Source organism: Anoplophora glabripennis, unplaced genomic scaffold (genome assembly GCF_000390285.2).
Source record: "Anoplophora glabripennis isolate ALB-LARVAE unplaced genomic scaffold, Agla_2.0 scaffold87, whole genome shotgun sequence".
Lineage (NCBI taxonomy): Eukaryota > Metazoa > Arthropoda > Insecta > Coleoptera > Cerambycidae > Anoplophora > Anoplophora glabripennis.
This window is the reverse complement of record NW_019416928.1, coordinates 1073770-1095055: the sequence shown is the minus strand read 5'-3', so window position 1 is coordinate 1095055 and position 21286 is coordinate 1073770. Positions and strand designations below refer to the sequence as shown.

The 21286-nt window shown below is 32.3% G+C and overlaps 1 protein-coding gene across 1 annotated transcript; it reads left to right on the top strand.

Moving 5' to 3' along the window:
- Window positions 1–848: 848 nt before the first annotated feature.
- LOC108907177 (venom carboxylesterase-6-like) lies at window positions 849–20138 on the top strand. Its single transcript, XM_018710726.1, has 11 exons — window positions 849–936; window positions 1120–1257; window positions 3756–3878; window positions 3931–4081; window positions 5896–6081; window positions 8315–8511; window positions 13308–13482; window positions 15234–15403; window positions 17410–17551; window positions 19709–19835; window positions 19898–20138. Exons 1-11 carry the CDS (start codon window positions 868–870, stop codon window positions 20082–20084), a joined length of 1665 nt encoding a protein of 554 aa, XP_018566242.1. The 5' UTR covers window positions 849–867; the 3' UTR covers window positions 20085–20138.
- The last annotated feature ends 1148 nt before the right edge of the window (window positions 20139–21286 follow it).

Below are 21286 nucleotides of genomic sequence, written 5' to 3'. Positions count from 1 at the left end.
GATGCGTTTGCTATATGTCCCTTGCTGTTACTAATTAATTTTGTTTTTCCGATAATACCTTGGCATGTACGCTATTTGACTAAAATGATAATGTTTTCTATTCTTAAATCTTTGAAATTTATATTTCGCTCTAATAATGCGTCTCTCCGATAATAATAATTCACAATACCCTATTTAATACTAACAATTTTTCTTTTTACTCGATTTCTTTTTTTTTTTAGTTTTACAATAATCTCATTTCAACCTTATCTTTTCCCATTGTCTTAGTCAAGTACAATTTTAATTTAAAATTTCTAAATTTCTATCAATACTTTTATTTCATCTCAATAAATATATTTTTTAAGGAACTGATAATTTTGAAATAAATATGTTTGCAGTTGATGATAAACTGTAAGAGATATTGTAGCTAAAGTCCGAGATAATAAATTTTAAAACGATAAAAGGTTTGAATTAAATTATATAGGTATTTACAATAATATAAATTGTAAAAAAAATATATAGATTACAGCAAATATTTCACATAGTTTGACGAAAGTATATACATTTGAATAGAATAAAATAACATTTACGGCAAATAATTCAGATTGCTCATTTGATTCAAATACTTTTTTTTTCAGTGTAGTTAAAAGATAATAACAAATAATAAAAACGTTCTGATGGCAGATAATTTTTTTTATGACTTTTCAGTTAAGCTAGATCGAGTTTATACAGGGCTCACTCTGTATATCAATTTGGTGCAATACTTTTTTATCATTAATGTTAAAATATTTTGAATAATTTTGCATACTATTTATAATAAATGCAATGTTTTGTATATAAATACCTGCTGGTTGTTTACAGGAATAGCAAAAATAATGCATTTCAATAATGGCAATTTACATTAAATGTATTTTATTTCTGTTTTTACACATATTGGTTTTACAAAATGAAGCTAAGGTAGGTATTCAAATTAATTTAAGCAGTAACTTAGATTTGCTTAGTTCACTTATTTTTCAAAAACCTCTTCTATATTTCAAATTATTGCTTAGTTTCGTCCATAATGAAAAGTAGTGTATACGAATGTCATTTATTATGGAATTACAGACAAATAACTATTTACTTGGACCTATACATTTTCAGGAGAACGATTTAGTGGTGACTATAAAAAATGGAAAAGTTATGGGCGGTAAATACACGACGGTGGATAATAAAAAAACTTATTATTCTTTTAGAGGTATTCCTTATGCAGAACCACCTCTAGGGGATTTGAGATTTAGTGTAAGTTCAAATTTTTTATTAATATTTTAAGATTTATCATGAAATTCTTGTCAAATTTGAATTTGAAGTCCCTTGTAGAAGTAAAACATTCATCAACAGTTGTGCAAAAGCAAATCATAGTAAAAATACAGGGTGTTCGAAAACCATGAGTATAAAAAATTAATGAAACGGAATACAAAACCTGGAAATTATTATTATTTATTAATATTGTGTCGATTTTTTCAAATCTGGTACATTTTTTTTGATAACTTTGATTTTATTAACTAGAAAATTATAACTTTTGATTAGTTTTTTATTAGTTATAAAAATTAAACAACTTAGTATTAAAAATCTTTAATTAAAGAATCTTACAAAAGTGTCATCTTGTTCCGATAACATTAACGGTTTTCCATAACAAAAACCGTTTTTCTTTTAATGTTTGTGATGTTGTCCGTTTCAATTCAAGTAAATTTTTATTACTATTTTGAAATTTCTCAATTTTTACACATTGATTAATGTAATTAAAGATGATGTAGCAGATTTTAATGTTTATAATTATATAGAGTAAAATTGTTTTTTTTAATCAAATCCATCTTCGTCTATATTGCAAAATAAGTAAATTTATCTATTTTTCAGACATACCGCAAAATATCAAATACTTAAGTTTTTCGCGTTAAATGGTTAATGCTAATGCGCAAGAGGATTTCTTGGAAATATGTTTCTTAATGATGAACCATTTGAATATTGAACCATTTTATTATTTTTTAAAAATCTAAAAGACAGTTATATCAATTCTTTTTCAGAAGGCTAATCATTTAATTATCTAGATAAATTAAATTTTCTTACTATGAAAATCTCTAGCCCTCCCGCATCAGCCTCCACTGACAAAGAATCTCTTACTATTTACTTAAACTGTCAGCAACATAACTTTCTGTAATTATGGCTGACTTCCACCCACCATGTTTCTTGATTGCTAATACATCAACTCCTGTATTAGCCAGTAACGTTGCCGATGTTCTTCGGAATGAATGGCCTGTATATGTTTCAGGATGTTCTAGTTTAAAAAACTGTGCAATCTTATATTATTAGGAATCATAGAAAGGGTATTCTTACCGACTGGTTGGTTGTACATCTACCTGCTTGATAGCGCATAAAAAAGCGTGAAATTTCAGTTTTAATATCTAATTTAATCTTGATACATTTCTTGAGAATTTCTAGGTGAGAAACAGAACCCAGACGAGAAGTAATTGTAAACGTACGTGACATACCATTTTTAGAATCTGGAATTGTAATTACAATAATGTCATCGAAATTTTTGAACTTGACGTTATTTAAAGTAAGTTTGCATAACTCATCAGAACGGCATGCTCTTGCAGTGCCTAAGACCGTCACTACCTTCATTAGCAAATATGTGTTATCGGGTGCCTGAACGAGAAAATCGTTGACTTGTTCTCTTGTAAAAACGTTTCACTTTTTAGGTGTATAGCCGTCATTCTTACGTTTCAAAAATGCTCTCAGCTTGGGAAATTTTGATCTACCCACGTTCTCCTCTATGAAAATAGTTGACTTAATCATTGAGTATTCACTCCACAAACTCGCCGGTGACTTTAAAGTTCTTGACTCTCCATGAAATATGCTAATTTCTCGGGCAACAAAAATTTGCAGGCAGCATTTGTTGCACTTTCTATTTGAAAATCACTCATTTAGAAATAATAATAATTCAAAACCAGCAAAATTCCAATTTTTATGGAGCTTTGTTTATAAACACCTTAGAAACGGAAAAATCCAAACCAAGGCGGCTTTGCAAGATCAAATAATGTCAAAATTAATTGATTAAGAAATGTCAAAAAATAAAATCTAATCTTCATTTCATGAACCATAAAGAACTGTGGGAGCAGATAAAATGTTATACACCACGCAGCAGTTAAGTGTAATTTACCAGTCTCGGACACTATTGCCGGCCCTCGCTCGGCTCGGGCGCAAAATCTTCCTCGACTGGTAAATAATACTTACCTTCTTTATGGGGTAAATAACTATTTCCAGTTCGATAGTATGACATCAGACAAAAATTTTGAAAAAATATGCATTGGTCTAGTCTGTTTCTGGATACCTCGTTACAGTAAAAATCCAGTTTTAATTAAATTACGGATATATACGAGTACAATATGCCAAAGTCGTATCAAAATATACAAGGTGGTTTTAAAGTTCGAATCCAAAACGTAAGTGTGTAGGAACTCCTTTGATGCCCGATATCTCTGTTAAGAGAAACAAAAAATAAATAAAAAGAGTAATGGCGTTATTTTGATCTCTCCTATACGCTTCCAAAAGATCGGTAGATACTTACCGGACACCCTGTATAAATACTAATTGTCGTAAGTGTCGTTTATTTTACTTTTCATTCCAGAAAATTTTCAGTTTCTACTATTAACTGAAAATTAGTTGAGATTGGTGTCCTATAGCGCTACATTTTTTCAGAAGAGTTTATATATACATTTTTTAAAATACAACTACATTTTCAGCCACCCGTACCTAGAAAGAACTGGACCGGAATCCTAAACGCAACTGTCGACAGAAGTATTTGCGTTCAAAAAAAAATCGAAGGATCCGAGGACTGTTTGTTTATTAGCGTCTACACTACAAATGTAAGTGATACACTTATATTCAAAATAAATACAAACGAAGTACATTTTGTAGTTACGGGGTTCGAAGCCCATACCCGTAATGGTCTGGGTATATGGAGGGTTTTTCCAACAGGGCAGTTCTAGATATACAGACTACGGACCGGACTATTTTCTAGATCAGGACGTGGTGGTCGTTAGTTTTAACTACAGAGTGGGAGTTTTTGGTGCGTAAAAAAATATTTTAACAATTAATATTTAGTTAGGCACACAAAATAAAGAAAGTCGTCTGAGCTGGAGATCCCACCAGGCTGTCGTGCTGAACTAATGGGTATCAGCAATATTTTGAAGTAATTTATTTGGACCGGAAAAGGTCTTAAAGCGCTGAACACTGATTAGTCCTGTTGACTCCCTGTAAGTGAGATATTTGAGAAAAATCGCTGGAAATATACGAAAAGTCTCTAGAAAACGACTTAAGTTGAAATTAGCACCAAATGAAGAAATTTATTTGGACTAGCCCAATTCTTATGTAAGTAATTTACCGTGCTCAACACGAATCAGACACTGGTTAGGCTTCCTGGATCATCCTATATAAATATTTTGGAAAATCTGGATCGATTGAAACCCCAGTTTGCTCATTTAAAATTCTGTAGGTAATCTTCAATGGAAAAATTCGCCCAAATTTACAATTTTCCATTTACAATATACTCTTTTCTTCCCGATCGACCTGCATAGTAGGTTTCGGGCTCTTTTCGAGCTTCAGTTTCCTTTTCAGTAACCAACAGACGTCCGCTATCATATTAACATCTCATTTTCCCAGGGATTTTACATCGATTTCTTTCAGATCTTGATGAAAGTGTTCACTCTGTTCCTCGTTATGTGATTACCTAAGTTATCACGAAAGTAGTGTAGGTGGAAATCCAAGAAATGAACTTTTACATTCATAAACATTCTAAGCATTGGTAGATTCTTATCGTTTCTGCTACACTAATATCGTAGTTCTGGCTTTTCTAGTTCCCTAAAAAGTTTTGAGTGACATTGCGAAATCTCAGCCACGATGCTCTCCCCCATTGTTATGAAATGTTGAGGTCCGTTGAAGGTGTTTTTTTTCCAAATTTGCTTGGCTTATATTCAAAAATTGGCTAGTTAAGAATTGAGACCGATTTCCGTTTATTTATTCAAAGCCTTGACAAATTGTCTGTATAACATTGCAAGTTCCTGGGTTCGGTACTTCTCTTGTCGCCATTATTTTTTTGTAGTGATTTTTTTCGTTTCATTAATCCCATAGCAGAAGAATACTTGGTAAATCCTAACTGCTGCCCCAGAATGATTGATATAATTTTCAAGAGTCTATGATTCCTCGGATTTGTAAACATTAAGTTTCATTGATTCATCTAACCATCACACCAGAGAGCTATCCTCTATTTTGTTGAAGAATTTTCAAAATTCGTTTTCTTAATCTCTAAAAGTTAATTTCGTTCTTGGCACTACCAATCTTCGACTTCAGTCCCGCCACCAAAAATTCAATGAATGAATGTAAAAATTTCTTTTTTAGATTTCCGCCTAAACTACCTTTTTGAAAACTTAAGTCATTATAGTGACGAACACAGTGAATATTTTTACCAATACCTGAAAGAACTTGAAGTAAGATACGACGACAAATGTCAATATGATGGCGGACTTTTATTGGCCTATTAAAAGAGAAGCTGAAGATATTAGTTCGAAAAGAACCCGAAAATCACTACGCAGGTATTTCCAGAACAAAAAAGTACGTAACGAATGTAAGAAATAGTTTGGAATTTGTTTCCATTCAAGGTTATAGAATTTTAAATAATGAAACAGGAGCTTCAGTCATTTCCAGCTTTTTTTTCAAAATTCCTATATAGGAATCAGAAAGCTAAATCAGCCTCAGATTCATAAAAACCAACGACGGATTCGGATTCAGCGCTTCAAAATACAGATGGCTTAGTGGGGTCTCCAGATTAGTCCACTTGTTTTATTTCACGTGCCTGTGTTTTCATTAGTGTGATGATTGTTGTAGGTTTTCTAAGCACTCAAGATGGAGCCGCGTCTGGAAATTGGGGGTTAAAGGACCAAATTCTAGCACTGCACTGGGTTCAAGATAATGTCGGATACTTTGGTGGAGATCCAGAAAGAGTGACGATTTTTGGGGAGAGTGCTGGAAGTGCTTCTGTTTCCTATCTTTTACAGACTCAGTTAACTAAAGGTAAGTGGTCAAATATAATTGAAAAAAAAATCGTTAATACTGTAAACAACAGTTCCAACATCAAACCATAATTTTTACAAGTTCCAATCTGATAAAACAATTTTTGCTTGTCATATATAAAAAGAAAGGCGACCGGTGCTGCATAGTTTCACTTCTCGATTTGTCAGTCCCCAACTTAGGCGTTATATTTTAACATTTGTTTTTATTATATATAAATTTTTGTTCTTAAAAATAGAGTCGTGTCCAAGTGTTAGTAGCCAATTTATTAATAATTTGGATAACCGTAAATGAGCGAATTTAACAGATCAAGAACTTACTTACCTTTTGCTTGTAACAAACGAAAACTTCCGGGAAAATGCGGTAGATAATTACCTCAGGCGATTATAAATAGGTAATTCTAAAAAAGTTCAAAAAATAATGCTCAATATAAAAACTACGTATTCTTCTGATGAGCAAAGAATTGAAAGTGCTGGATATAATAAGAAAATTATAAATTAGACATAAATTACGTTGCTATCAAACTTCAAAATGTCACAAATCTATTGTTTAAAAAGTTGTCTAGCGCCAAGATCGTATAATTCATTATTAAAAAAATTTTAAATATTGTAACTGGAACATATAAATTAAAAAAAGGTTAAAATATACTAAATTATCTTCAGTCCTCAATATTGAATAATTTGGTAGAAATGAGGAAATGAACTTTAAATAAAAAACAATAATAAATAAAAGCCACAACACTCACACATTTTTTTGTAACATGATTTTATAATTTGTGATTGATTGTGAATTGTAAATTATAGTTATTTTATTTTAATGTTATCAATGTATAGGATTAGTCATTATAATCTGACAACTTACTGTGAGTTTATTATTGAAATTACAAAAAAGTTTTAAATACAAAAGTTTTAGCTTGTTTTATGAATTTTTATAATACAGTATTAGAAAAACAATTGAATAGTAATGGAAATCACAAAAAAAAATTCTTGGAACACCCTATATATTAGTGCATAGTTCGTTAAATTTTTCTCTTTTCAAAAATATATAATTTGTTACTGTTTGATTCCGGACTTTTCCGATATATTTCAGTTTAAAACTATTTTTGAAAAAACAGGAGGGAAATTTATGGCTGACGGATCGTAGTGGCTATGGACGAGGCACGCGTAACAAACAAATGACTGACAGAAGTTTTTTTATCATCATTAATTTATTTCCTATAACAGACTCTTTTAACAAAGAAATAATATTTAATGAGAACGAAAAATTTGTTAGTTTATCGGTTTGTTTTATGATAATAATAAAAATCATTCTTAACTTTAACAAGTATTTACTTTAACAGAATTTTAATACCTAATTAATAAAAAACAACTAAAACACAAATGGTCCCAGATGCTCAATGTGACTGTCATTATTATTGATGCACTTCGTAAGTTCGTATAATCCTCAATAATTTTGAGAACAGCATTTAGTATGAGATAGGAATTAAATTCACTTAAATTTTGTATACATTGATCAACTTCAAATTTTTCGTTCCCACTAAACATTATTTCTTTGTTAAAATAGTTTGTTATAGAAAATAAATTATGAATGATAAATAAAATTCTGTCAATGTCATTTGTTTGTTCCGCGTGCCTCGTACATAGCCACTGCGATCCGTCAGACATAAATTCCTCCTGTTTTTTCAAAAATAGTTTTAAACTGAAATATGTCGAAAAGTCCTGAATCAAATAGTAACATATTATATATTTTTGGAAAGAGAAAAATTTAACGAAACTAAGTATGCACTAATATATAGGGTGTCCTATTAAATTTTTTTTCTTTAATTTAGTGATTTCCATTATTCAATTGTTTTTTCTAATACTGTAGTATAAAGATTTATAAAAATAGCTAAAACTTTGGTATTATAAACTTTTTTGTAACTTCAATAATAAACTCACAATAAGTTGCCAGATTATAGTGACTAATCCTGTACAATTCAAATTTTGCCAAGCCAGGTACAATTTATAACTTTGTGGACTAAGTTTAATTGTAAGCAGACGCGTAGCTAGGGGGGCAGGGGTGGTCACGGCTCCCTCTAGAGAGCCCTCCCCAGAAAAACACTCCGATAATATTTTTTGGTCAAGGTCCACCCCAAGCAAAAATCCTGCCTACGCCCATGCTTGTAAAGTGGATGAATTAAAAAAAAACAGCATATTACGTAGGCTTATGTAAACAGAAAAGTTTCTTCAACTTTCAGGTCTGTTCCGTGGAGCTATAATGGAAAGTGGCACCAGTCTCGACTTGTGGGCATTGTCACGGAAACCTAGAACCACTGCCTTTCAGTTAGGGCTACTTCTCGGTATACTAACTACCAACTCGTCCGTCTTGGTGAAAGAATTGAGGGGATACGACTTCAGATCACTGTACCTCGCATCAACTGTTGTAGAAATAGGTGTAAGCCATATTTTATTTGATAATAATAATTTAGTAACAATTGAAGATAATAGAGGGTGTCCCATTCATGTTTAAAAAAAACTTGGGTGCAAGTTCCTCATGGAAAAATAGTAGGAGTAGTTCATGTAAAGTTTTTTTCTTAGATGCCCTGTTCGAGATACAGTGTGTTGAAGGTGTTACTTTTCAAATGGTTTTTCTTAATTATCGACTAAAGATAAAAATGTCAAAATTTGTACACGAGTAAACATCAACTGTATTTTAAGAATAATGAGCAAACGGTTTCTTTCTGAAAAGCAATGTCGCCGATACAGGTAATCTACAGGGCTACAATCGAAAAAAAAATATATGTTAAAGTCAAAATTTATTACATTTCTAAACGATTATGTAAACTCTAAAGCGTACTACAAAAAAAAGGTATACTTGTCGAAATTTGGTAGCATGTACCATTTTCGAGAAAAATGAACTTGCGTAGAAGCAAATGGGGACAATTTCAGCATCTACTGTAGTATTTTGCGTTTTGCTCATTTATTTAATTGTGCAGCTATTTTGTTCTGTATGTCTCCGAGTCTGGTTCTATATATTTTTCTGTTCTTATCACTTTTTTAAGCATTCTTGTCCATATGTCCATCAATAATTCAGTCCATTCAACAATTTTTTATTTTAGTAATGGTAGTGTAGTAGTTTACAAAATCAAAAATTAGTTATTAATAGATAATTAATTACCATAATCTGTTTATTTTGATTTAATTTTTTAAATGTTAGTTTACAACAAGCCGAAACTTAAAATAAATTTTAATTTTTTTTCTTTAGTTAATAAAATGTTTTACAATTTAACTGTTTCATGTGATACGTAAGAAATTAAAATTATAGTCTTAAATGCAAATACTGTTGATAGCTAAATGTCTTCAGCTCATTCAATGGTAAAGTCCTCTTTCAATTTAATATTTTGTTAATGTACTTGTGAGCAAAAAAATGCACCTTCATTTTTCTCGAAAATGGTACATGCTACCGAATTTCGACAAATATACTTTTTTTTGTAGTATGCTTTAAAAACGTAACATATTTTGACTTTAACATATTTTTTTTTTCAGTTGTACCAATTACCTCTATCGGCGACACTGCTCTTCAGAAAGAAACCGTTTACACATTATTCTTAAGGGCCCCATATTCTTTAAATAGTGTTTTCCGCAAAGACAAATAATTTCAAACATTTAATAACTGAATAATAAAGCTTATCAAATAATACGAATGTTATGTCATGCCACCTGAGTATTTTCAAAGACGCCGCAGTAAAACGAATAAACAGGTGCAAAAAACGATCAAACCATCAAGGTTTTAGGTACTGAAATCTACGAAAATACTAACTTTTTTATATACAGGGTAGCCCATCGAAAACGTACCGCAAGGCATTACAGAGTAGTAATGAACTTTTCGGCAAAATCCAAAAGCAGGTAAAGTTTGCTTCTGAGGGGGACAACTTTTGGCGCAAAAAGCATAGCAAAATTTTCAACCCCCTAAGTGGGGGTGCCATCCCCCAATTTTTTTTAAATGGGAATGGGGGTCAAGTGGGGGGTCGTTAGAAAGGGCTTTTAATTCTCTATACATCGATTCTTACTTTTTGAAAATCGATCCATTGTTTTAGAAAATATGCAGCTTTGAACATACGAACAATATTTTTGACGAGAAATGCGAAAATCGATTTAATTTTACTTCAAAAGAATTCGCTGTTTTTTTTTCTGATTTGCGAATTCTTTAGCCTGATTTTGGTGAGCAAAAAATTGTCCGCTTTTTGTTTCGTATTTAGATAGGCCACAAGAAGTTGCTAGATAACTGTCTTTTGACTTGTAGTTGAAGAGTACCAATACTGCCGAGTCTTTTAAATTGATTAATTATGGTGTACTCAATTCCAGAAAGAGTAGAAATTATTGAGCTTTTTTTCAAAAACAATGAATGCGGAAATCGGGTCGCCGAACTGTTCAACCAACGGCATCCTGAGAAACATGCGTCTGGAAAAATTGTTCACGAATTGGTGACCAAATTTCGCGAAACTGGGTCCGTTCATAACAAAAAGAGGCAGGTTGAAAATCCGGTATTAAATGAACCTACGGAAATAGCGGTATTGGGGCAAGTGGCAATGGATAGTACGCTGAATACAATGCAAATGGCTACTGCGACAGGAGTGAGTCGTACAAGTGTCCAACGAATATTAAAAAAATACAAATTCCATCCTTATAAGATTCGGCTAGTGCAAGAGCTAAATGAAGACGATTTTGATCGTCGTTTGCAATTTTGCGAAATAATTACTGAACGAGCGATAAACGATAATTTCCTCTTTAATCTGTGTTTTTCGGACGAGTGTACGTTCTTCTTGAATGGTTTAGTGAATCGCCATAATTGTCGTTACTGGGCTGATACCATTCCAAGGATTTTCCATGAGACACACTCCCAACACCCCCAGAAGTTGAATGTATGGGCAGGTATTTTTGGAAATTCCATTGTAGGCCCTTTTTTCCTTCCTGGAAATTTGACAGGCGATATGTACTTGGATTTACTACAAAAATCATCGACCCAGCTCTAACAAATATCATAGAGGACGACCCTGCTTACAATGAACACGAACTGATTTTCCAGCAAGCTCCTCCACATAACTCGCTCAATGTGCGCAATTACCTAAATGAGACGTTTCCAGGACGCTGGATAGGACGAAGAGGTGCAATTGAGTGGGCCCCTCGGTCACCCGACTTAAATCCTTTAGATTTCTTTCTCTGGGGGCACATTAAAAGCAAAGTTTACAGCACTCCACCTGATACCTTGGAAGATCTGCGAGGACGAATAATTAATGTATGTCGCGAAGTAACACCACAAGTGCTCCAGAATGTTCGACAACGGTTTGAAGACAACCTGTATCATTGTATGCAATTTGGCGGACAACATTTTCAGCATTTACTTGACTAATACCGTGAGTTACAAAAAGTAAGAATCGATGTATAGAGAATTAAAAACCCTTTCTAATGACCCCTCACTTGACCTCCATTCCCATTTGAAAAATTTTAGGGGATAGCACCCCCACTTAAGGGGTTAAAAATTTTGCTATGCTTTTTGAGCCAAAAGTTGTCCCCCTCAGAAACAAATTTGAACTGTTTTTGGATTTTGCCGAAAAGTTCTTTACTACCCTGTAATGCCTTGCGGTACGTTTTCGATGGGCTACCCTGTATAACTTCACACCTTATAACATTTACTTGCTTAGTCCTACAAAATTGTTTACTTTTCTTTATAAGTACGTAAAATTAATTCTTAAAATGTGGGGTTAGGATAACAGAAAACGCATGTTTTACAAACGCCTTTTTTAGTTATTATTTTATTTGGGTAAATTTAAATGGTAACAATGAATAAACAAAACATCAATGATTTTATTTTTGTGTTTACTTTTGTTCTACACGTTTTACTTTTCAAGATTTCAGTACCTAAAAATTCCAGAAATTTCACCATTTCTCGGCCAGGGATATGGCCACCTTAACGCACAGTTGATGTCTACTCGTGTACAAACTTTGACATTTTTATCTTTAGCCGAATTAAAGATAATTAAGGAAAAACATTTGGAAAGTGACAACTTCAACACACTGTATCTCGAAAACAGAGCGTCTAAAATAAAAGCGTTACATCTATTATTTCCCCATGAGGAACTTGCACACAAGTTTTTTTGAAAAAGAACGGGACACCCTGTATAAAACTATCGACACATAGTGAACAATAAGGTTACGTTATTTCAGGTTCATTAAATTTAAAAATATGTTTGATATTAATGTAGGTAGGTAGTAAATATCTAAAATTTGGTTGACTTGAAAACTTAAAAAGAATTGCTCCTTAAAGTTTGTCTAGATATCCAATCAACACTATGTAAAATAAAATTTTCCGTATACAGGGTGTTTCAGGATTAAGTCGACAAACTTTAAGGAGATAATCCTCATAAAAAATAAGAAAAAAAATCAAGTATACATTTTTTTCCAGAGACGCTTCATTTTCGAAATATAGGGCGTTAAAGATTTTTAAAAAATTTGAAATTTTTAAATAACTTCTAAATAAAGTAGGTCACTGGTTACTTGCAGGACTTCTACTTCTATGGAAAAATGGTATCTTATAAGAAGATGTGTCATGCCAAATTTGGCTTAAATAGCCTTCTTCATTTAGAAGTTATTTAAAATTTCGAATTTTTAAAAAAATCTTAAACGCCCTATATTTCGAAAATGAAGCGTCTCTGGAAAAAATTTATACTTGATGTTTTTCTTATTTTTTCATAAGGAATATCTCCTTAAAGTTTGTCGACTTAATCCTGAAACACCCTGTATAAAATGTGGCTGGGTCAAAAATTTGAAAAGTGTGTTCTTAAATACAATTGTAAAACGGAATCACTGACATTAAATAGCAATAAAATCCGTTAGTAATCATGTTTTCTGTATACAATAATTGTTTCAGTTTTCTAAAAATTTCGCAAGTTTTGAAATATTCGCTACGAATACATATAAATATTTCTAATTTATCGCATGTTTCGATTAGACCATGATAAAATTATGACATATCCTGGATTCATAAATAAAAATTCTATTCGATGCGACTAAACTATGCGAGGTTAGTAAAAAATGATTGTGAAATTGTTTTCCAGTCAAACCGGAAGTGAGACAAATGAATGAATACCATACAAGTTTGTACCTACTTTGACCCTGTACTGTATTGTATAAAGTATTGGACATTTATTTAGTGACACCCTGTGCAAAGCATTTAAGTTACATTTTTTTAAGGACCTGGTGCTAACGAATCCCAGGAACGGTTTAATATTTGCACCCGCTGAAGAACCAGACTTAAAAAATTCTGTGGTCGTAAAGAAAAGTCATGAAAAACTGAAAAAAGGACAGTTCAATAGGGTGCCTATGATAGTCGGGTTCAATTCTCAAGAGGGACTACCATTTGCAGATGGTAAGTTTATTGTTCTCCATTTTTATACAGAAAGAAATTTAAATGGCTAAAAAATACTCTGAATACATATTATCTTACTAAATATGTAGGTACCTATATGGCTTTACAGTGTTTTTAAACGAACAAATGAAGGGTGCAGAAAACAAACTAGAATACGAGGCATATCCAAAAAGTAAGAGTACTGACACTCTGATGCTCTGTGGTTTTTGTTTCCAACAAAGTTAGCAGCACTGCATTCAAAGCCAAGGTACCCAACACCAAAGTGTTGGGTATAGAACGCGCACTCATTTGTCTGAGTCAGTTGAGAACTGTTGTTGTAGTAGCTTGTTGAAATGAGTCTTTTCCTTTTCTTTGAAGGTGTTTATGGGTGGAACAAAGTTTTATACCGACGATGAGGTCAACAATGCCGTGAAAAAGTGGGACCGAGAGGCGGCGGGAAATTTTTTTGACGAAGGTATCAGAAAGCTCATCTCTCGGCTTACAAAGTGCATCGAGGTTGAAGGCGACTACGTTGAAAAAATATACTATCGTTTCTTAAAAAATTGAGTACTTTTACTTTGTGGGTATGCCGCCTAGTTACAAAGGTAAATTTTACAGTAGAGCAATTTTGAATTTTAATAGAATATACTTACCAGTCAAAAACTTTACGTAACAATATGAATTTTGTATTTATATCTGCCAGTTTTCTGTCAGAATTAATACATATAAATTACCTTCATTAAAATTGGGGAAAAAGAGAACAGTTTGGTAATAAAAAACAAACAAGTATTGCACTCATCTGTATAGTCTTTCTGAAGTCAGTTGAATAAGTATAAAAACGCCTAGCAATAAAATTTAATTAGTTTAATAGGCGTCCCTAAAAAGGTTTTCTGCTAAAAGTTAAAATTTAAAATAATTTGTATATAATGTGAACAAAATTTATATTATATCTTCATTTGGTCAACAACATATTTTAATTATTTATGTCCTCAAACAATTTTATTATATTGATGGTAAATTTCGTTTTTTCCGTTTCAAAATGCCATGTTGTAATAATATTAGTAAACAAAGTATCCCTCTTATTTCTCTCTTTCGCAATTGCAATATGAATGTTTAATAGACGATGCCTATAATAAGTTAAAATTACCTGAATCACACTAAATTCCGCATTGCTGCACTGCACTGCTAGGCAATTTGTCAACCACTTGTCAACAACTGAGATTTATTGCCCAGTCGCCCAGTGCGGTTTGTTATATGCCCGCTTTGTTTGCCCGCGCGCGCATGCTTCAACTGGGCGTACATTTCTACCACTTCCATATTTAGTTCGACCAGACCTGTATATGGGTATGGGTAAATAAATATGGGAACAAATTTTTCAAATATTTCAATGCCTCTTGGTTATTCAATTGAGATCGGAAAGACTATACTAGGAATTGATTTAATATGACAACGAAAACTATTTAAAAGGCTTGTTTTGATGGTTCAGAATAGTTATCCAACTATATTGTTAGTATGCCTTTGCTTTGATGTTCTTATGAATAAAATGGTCGACTAATTTGAACCGTCCTAAAACTGTTCTCTGTAAAAAACCAACAATATACCACTGTAAATTTATTAATGAAGCAATTTTGGACTAAGGTATATTTGTCCCTATTACATTTTTGACTCCAAGATTATGCGGTAGTATTTGCGCTGCTTCATTTAAATACACCCTGTATATCTTACTAATTTATCTTTTAAATAAGATTTATAATAAACTAATTATTTTTCAGCTCTGGAAAGAGTGCGGCTGTATCTATTAACCTACGACATTAATCCAGTAAGGTTAATTCCGGTGGACATGAACGTAAAGTCGGCGGACAAATTAACAGTGGCTACAAAAATAAAGGCCCATTATTTCGGCATTCGACCCGTGTCTCTAAGCGACAAGAATTTAGTACAGGTTGGTTTGTAAGTTCTTAAATTTAGGTCGCTAAATTATAAAATATTTATCCCTTATAAGACCATAAAATTTTAAAAACGCTTCCTTTTCTGTAGTTACACAAAAAATTTCACTATATTTTGACCACCTCCTTTAACTTTTTTTAAGAGTTATAAAAAAATGTGAAATATAAAAGTTGCATGTTTTTTATGATTTTTTCGAAAATGATAGTAGAAAAACAAATAAAGTCCAAACAGAATGGCCCCGGATGTTAACTTTGTTAAGTTAAATGAAACACACTGTATATTTTTACATATTTGGATAGAACATTACCTGTCGAGCATAGCCATATAGGGTTTGTTGGATTTCTTGATAAGCAAGATACTTTAAAAAACGAAAAGAAGGTTTTCTATTAAGAAAATAATAGACCTCTTTCAGGCATTTCTGCATTTTTCTCAATTACGTAATGATTTACAGATTTAGTTATTTACCATTTCTAGAGAAAATGTTGAAATTGATCCCCATTAACGCGGATACGCCCCCAATTTTGGGGAATATTTTCCCAAATTCCAGGTATTCCCCTAATTGTGTCAGCAGCTTCAAGTATACGGTTTCGCAATTCTTCCACCGTAGCATTGGAGCATTGTAAACCAATGGCTTCAAGTGACTCCAAAGATAAAAGTCCACTGGAGTTAGATCGGGTGACCGAGGTGGCCATGGCATCGGCCCATATGTGAATAATATTGTAATTCACTTCATCACGGGTAAATGTCGCTCATCTGTTACACAAACATAAGCAGGAAGGGTACTTGATTGGCACATTGCCATAAGAACCATCTGCAAAAACGCATTTGTTGATCACAATCCGGGGGTAAAATCTGTTGAACTGGTTGCAGATGATAGAGATGCGAAAGCTGGCGCCTTAAGATGCGATGTACGGTACGAGATGAGGTTCTTACTTACTGTGCAAGTAGTCGAGTACACTGCGTCTTCAACATTAAGGTTCACTTGCTGACCACGTCCTTCTCCTCGAGAAATAATACTTCCCGTATCTCGCAGCCGCTGAATGGCGTAGGATTGTATTTGCAGATGGGGGGTGACGTTGTGGCCATCGTTCCCGATACAACCTAGTCGCCGCGACCGCGATTTCTCCGGCTGCACCATACACTAACACCATATCGACACGTTCGTAAATAGTAAATGAATTGTTTTCTCGGTTCATTGTAAACTACAAACTAAAAAAATAAGCAAAGTAAGAAATAAGAATCTCGTTTTTAATGTAATCGGCAGGCTATTTTTATTTTTTACTTCTTTATAAAAATTACACTGTTACTATCGTGCAAAATAAAAACAAATTTTTCTCTGGAATCGTTTACTTTTTAATACTGATGGGTCGATACACCATGCTTAATATTTAATAATTAAGTGAATAGTGAATTCAATACAAATACAAAATCAGTTGACTGCACAAATTTTTTGACAATGTAACCTAACTTTCTTTTAGTATTACTAATATTAGATTATACCGACTTAAATTATAAGGTTGCATATCGGGTCGTATAAAAACAAGAGTTTTTAATAAATAACACAGGGTCGGCCTTCATTTTCGTTGAATAAATGAATTTTAATACACAAAAAAAAAACGCGAAAATAGAACTTTTTCGTATAAGAGTTTTCTTTTACAAATATCATCAGGAAGCTGTAGTTTAATTTTTATAGATTATACACGCCACACCCACGTCCATATGAAACATTTTGCTCGAAATAATTTGTTCTACTACCCCTTTTAAGGAACGCAATTATTTCAGAAATACTCCATTTAAAACTTTACTTATACTCGAATAAGAATTACTTGAACTTAATTTTGCAATCTTTGGCATCGCGTTAAAAGGTAAACATCCAGTACCTAATAAACTGAGCAATTAATTCCAAAGAAGCAAAAAAATTTGCCGAATTATTAGACATAATACGTCGATTCATAAAAATAACCCATTACTGTACTGAATTACTTTTCTGACATTTTTCAGTATGTTACGGACGATCAGTTTGCAAGGCCCATAAATGAAGCAGTAAGACTAATGTCGAATTATGCCAAAGTGTACTACTATAGATTTTCATACATCGGAAGGTTAGGTCTTGCTGTTGGAGATTCCGCGAGAACTTCACAGGGTAAGCTACAAATTTTTCAAGTAAAATTTTGTTGTTGCTAAACAATGCCAAGTTCTTATTTTGCAAACCTCGTTGAAAATTTTAAAGAGTTAACGTGAAATTAAAGATAATAAAAATAAGGATTGAATTAATTAAAAAACAAAGGCCGAAATATATTTTTTTGAGGAGAAACACTGTACGTTTTACAGAAATTGATACAGGGACAGATATATTATACAGGGTGTTTTGGAACAAGTACCACAAATTTAGAGACTGGAACACAAAAAATAAGAGCATTTATTTCTATGTTAGTGCAATTAAATGGGCCTTTAAATCGCAATTTTGGCCAACTTGCCTGAATTTTTTATATAAGTTAGTTTGAGGTATATTATAACAATAAATATCAGTAAATTTTTTTCAACCCCTGGCCAGGGGTGAAAAAATATAAAGGTGTTTTTCAAGATAACTCAAAAGGGGTAAAAGCTAGAAAAAAATTCTTATAAAAGTTGTAGAGCATAAAATTCTATATAAAAATGGTCTATTGACTTTCTCTTGTACTATTAAAATTAACAGAGTTAGGCTGGCTATAAGTTAAGGGAAGATTTCAGAAATTTAAAAACGAGCAGAAAAATAAATGAATTATATTTTTTTCAATCTACTCTAAAATATGTAAACTTTCTTTTCAGAGAAATAGATATATTTTTTAATTTTTAAGAAAAAAGTTATAACAAATTCAATTTTTTTAATAGTTAATTTTTATGATTTAACAATAAAACAGTTTTCTTCTATACCATTAGATTGATTATTTAAAATAATGAAAAGTTGGTCTCGAAATTTCGTTTTACGACAAAGATAAAAAATCACGTTCGCTTTGCGAAATTGTTATAACTTTTTTATTAAAAATGAAAAAATATACCTATTTACATTTTTTGGAGTAGATTGAAAAAAATATATATAAAATTCATTCATTTTTCTGCTTATTATGATTTTTTAAATTTCTGAAATCATCCCTTAACTTCTAGTCTCCCTAACTCTGTTAATTTTAATAGTACAAGAAAAAGTTAATTGACAATTTTTATGTAGAATTTTATGTTCTACAACTTTCATAAGAAACTTTTTTTCTAGATCTTACCCCTTTTGAGTTATCTTGAAAAAAACCCTTTATTTTACCTTTTTTCACCCCTGGCCGAGAGTTGAAAAAAAACTACTGCCACACTTATTGTTATTATAAATTGCGATTTAAAGGTCCATTTTATTTAGCCATATTTCTTCCAAAAAACCTGCACAGTGTATTGAAACTCGGTACAGGTAAATTTCGAGGGTGCTAAATGTTTTACTGTCGTTGTTTTCTGATCATCTGATAGAGGTCGCTAGCTCGACTTTATCTAGTAATATTTCGCAAACTTTTTGAGGTTATGTTTTTTGCGGCCTATGTGGATTGTGGAATTAGATTGCAACATAAAATTTAATTAAAAATGTGCTATTATTGAAATCACCGAAATCGTACAATTTTTAAGACTGCCCCAAAATTAACCAGTTTCTATTTGTTACAACACAGGGTGTTCGGAAACGGAGAGGCCATACTTTACAGCTTAGCTTTCCGGATGGAAATAAAGATATTTAGATCAAGTTACCTTAGTACAATTTTCTTACTTTAAAAAGTTATCGGCAATCAAAAAATTGATTGTTTATTCATATTAAATCAATTGATCTAAAGTGATTGATTGATTTTCATTCAAGGAAGCCAACTTTACAATAAAGCCCATTCGTTTCAGGATACCTACCCTATATATTTCGGAATAGAAAACGGTGCGGTTTCAACAAGACTACCTTTTCTATGTAAAATGAAATTTCACATTATAATTTACATCGTAGAAAAACTGCCCTAAAAAAAGCTGTGTCATAAAACAAAAGACACTTGTGTTCCTTTAACCTTGTATATGGGTCCAATTTGATTAGTCGTAATCTTATTTGGCGACATGTACCTTAAAAACCATGCAGACTCTTGATCCATATCATCCCCCCTGAAGTTATAGTAGTTTTCTCAAAACACCCTGTATAGGAGGTTCATTAAAAATAACTAAAAGCGCAACTAAATGAATTTTAGTCACCGTGTATACATATACATAGAATAACATATTTGCTATTGTCTATTTACTGTTTTATTAAAAATTCCAGGTGTGGGTCACGGCGAAGAGTTGCATTACCTGTGGCGGGGGTCGAGTAATTTGCAAAATCCTCCGAAAGCTGACCTGTTAATACGTCAGAGACTGATCAAATTGTGGACGAACTTCGCAAAAACATTGTGAGTGGTACAAATAAACGACGTCCAGTTACTGAATTTAATATCGTCAATTTTTATCGTAGGAATCCAACCCCCACAGAGGACCACGTGTTGCAAAACGTAACTTGGACCCCGGCAACACCACAGACGCAATACTATCTCGATATAGGACAAAACTTGACTATTGAAACTAATTTGAGCATGTACAGCATAGACTGGTGGCGGGAATTGTACAACGAGTATGGGAATCCTCCTTATGATACTTATTAATATCCGTTATGTAAGCAATTTAAAACCAAATGAATAAAATGACAGTATAACAGCTAACTACGTTTTATTGAGCAGCCGTATAATCATTGACAATCACGTCTTGGCATTCATGATACAAAAACTAATAGATATGATATTGCGCGCACTCGCGGCCGAGTTATGACGTCACGTGGAGATCAAGTAGCAATTTGTGGATATTGTCCACGTTGGACTGATGGGCAGTGCCATTAATAATGCTAAACTTTGTTATTTGTGTTTTGTGTCAACTATGTTCAAAAATGGTGGTGTAAATGTCATGGCATATATGTATTACATATGTTTGTAATTGACATCATTGCTGTGGTGATTCTAAAAATTACTGCCCATTTAAACTTGCAAATGTAAAAATATATTTAACACCAAAAATAATTTGTTTATACAGGACATTTTAAAACAGCATCCGTAATTCATTCTAGAAGTTGCTAAATTAAAAGAGGAGCCACCGAATTATTGTGGTACTAGGACCTTTTTATTGAAATAATCCTTATAAATTCTCTAAAAACTGAATTTATAAAAGTCCTTATACCTAGTTTATTCTAAAATTTATACGAAAAGAACAATGTTCAAGTTAACACTATGAAATGTTGCAATAAAGTAAATTAAACAAAAGGTGTCATATTAAAGACATATTTATTAAATATTAATCGATTACAACACAAATAAACACTGTATTCAGCATAAAAGTATTTAAGACTAGACACAAAGTTTACTAGGTAGTAAAAATAAATAATTGTTATCTTGAAAATACGATGGGAGATTAGATGGATTACTATAATAGTGATGATAAAGCTTTCACAGCCGTCTAATATTTTGTTACGCCTATGTATATGTATCTAGTCGCTGCTGGCTACAGAATTTCCTTTCACTTATTTATCCTTAGTCAGGAACCTTTGACTTGCCCTTGTTGTCTTCGGGCTGGGTTCAGTGGAGGCTTACGTTCATTTCGATTTTTAGTGGTTCTAAACCGCAACGGATCGAACATTTATTTTTGACAAAGTAATAACGTTGTGTTTAAATTAAAATTGTATTAGGTACTAACAAAAAATGTCACAAATAATTTTGTAGAATGAATTAATAATAGTTTTAGTCATTTCTGATTTGCATAAATAGATGGTAGGCTTATTTTAAAATTAATGTCAAAACTGTAAAATTACTCGTTCTGC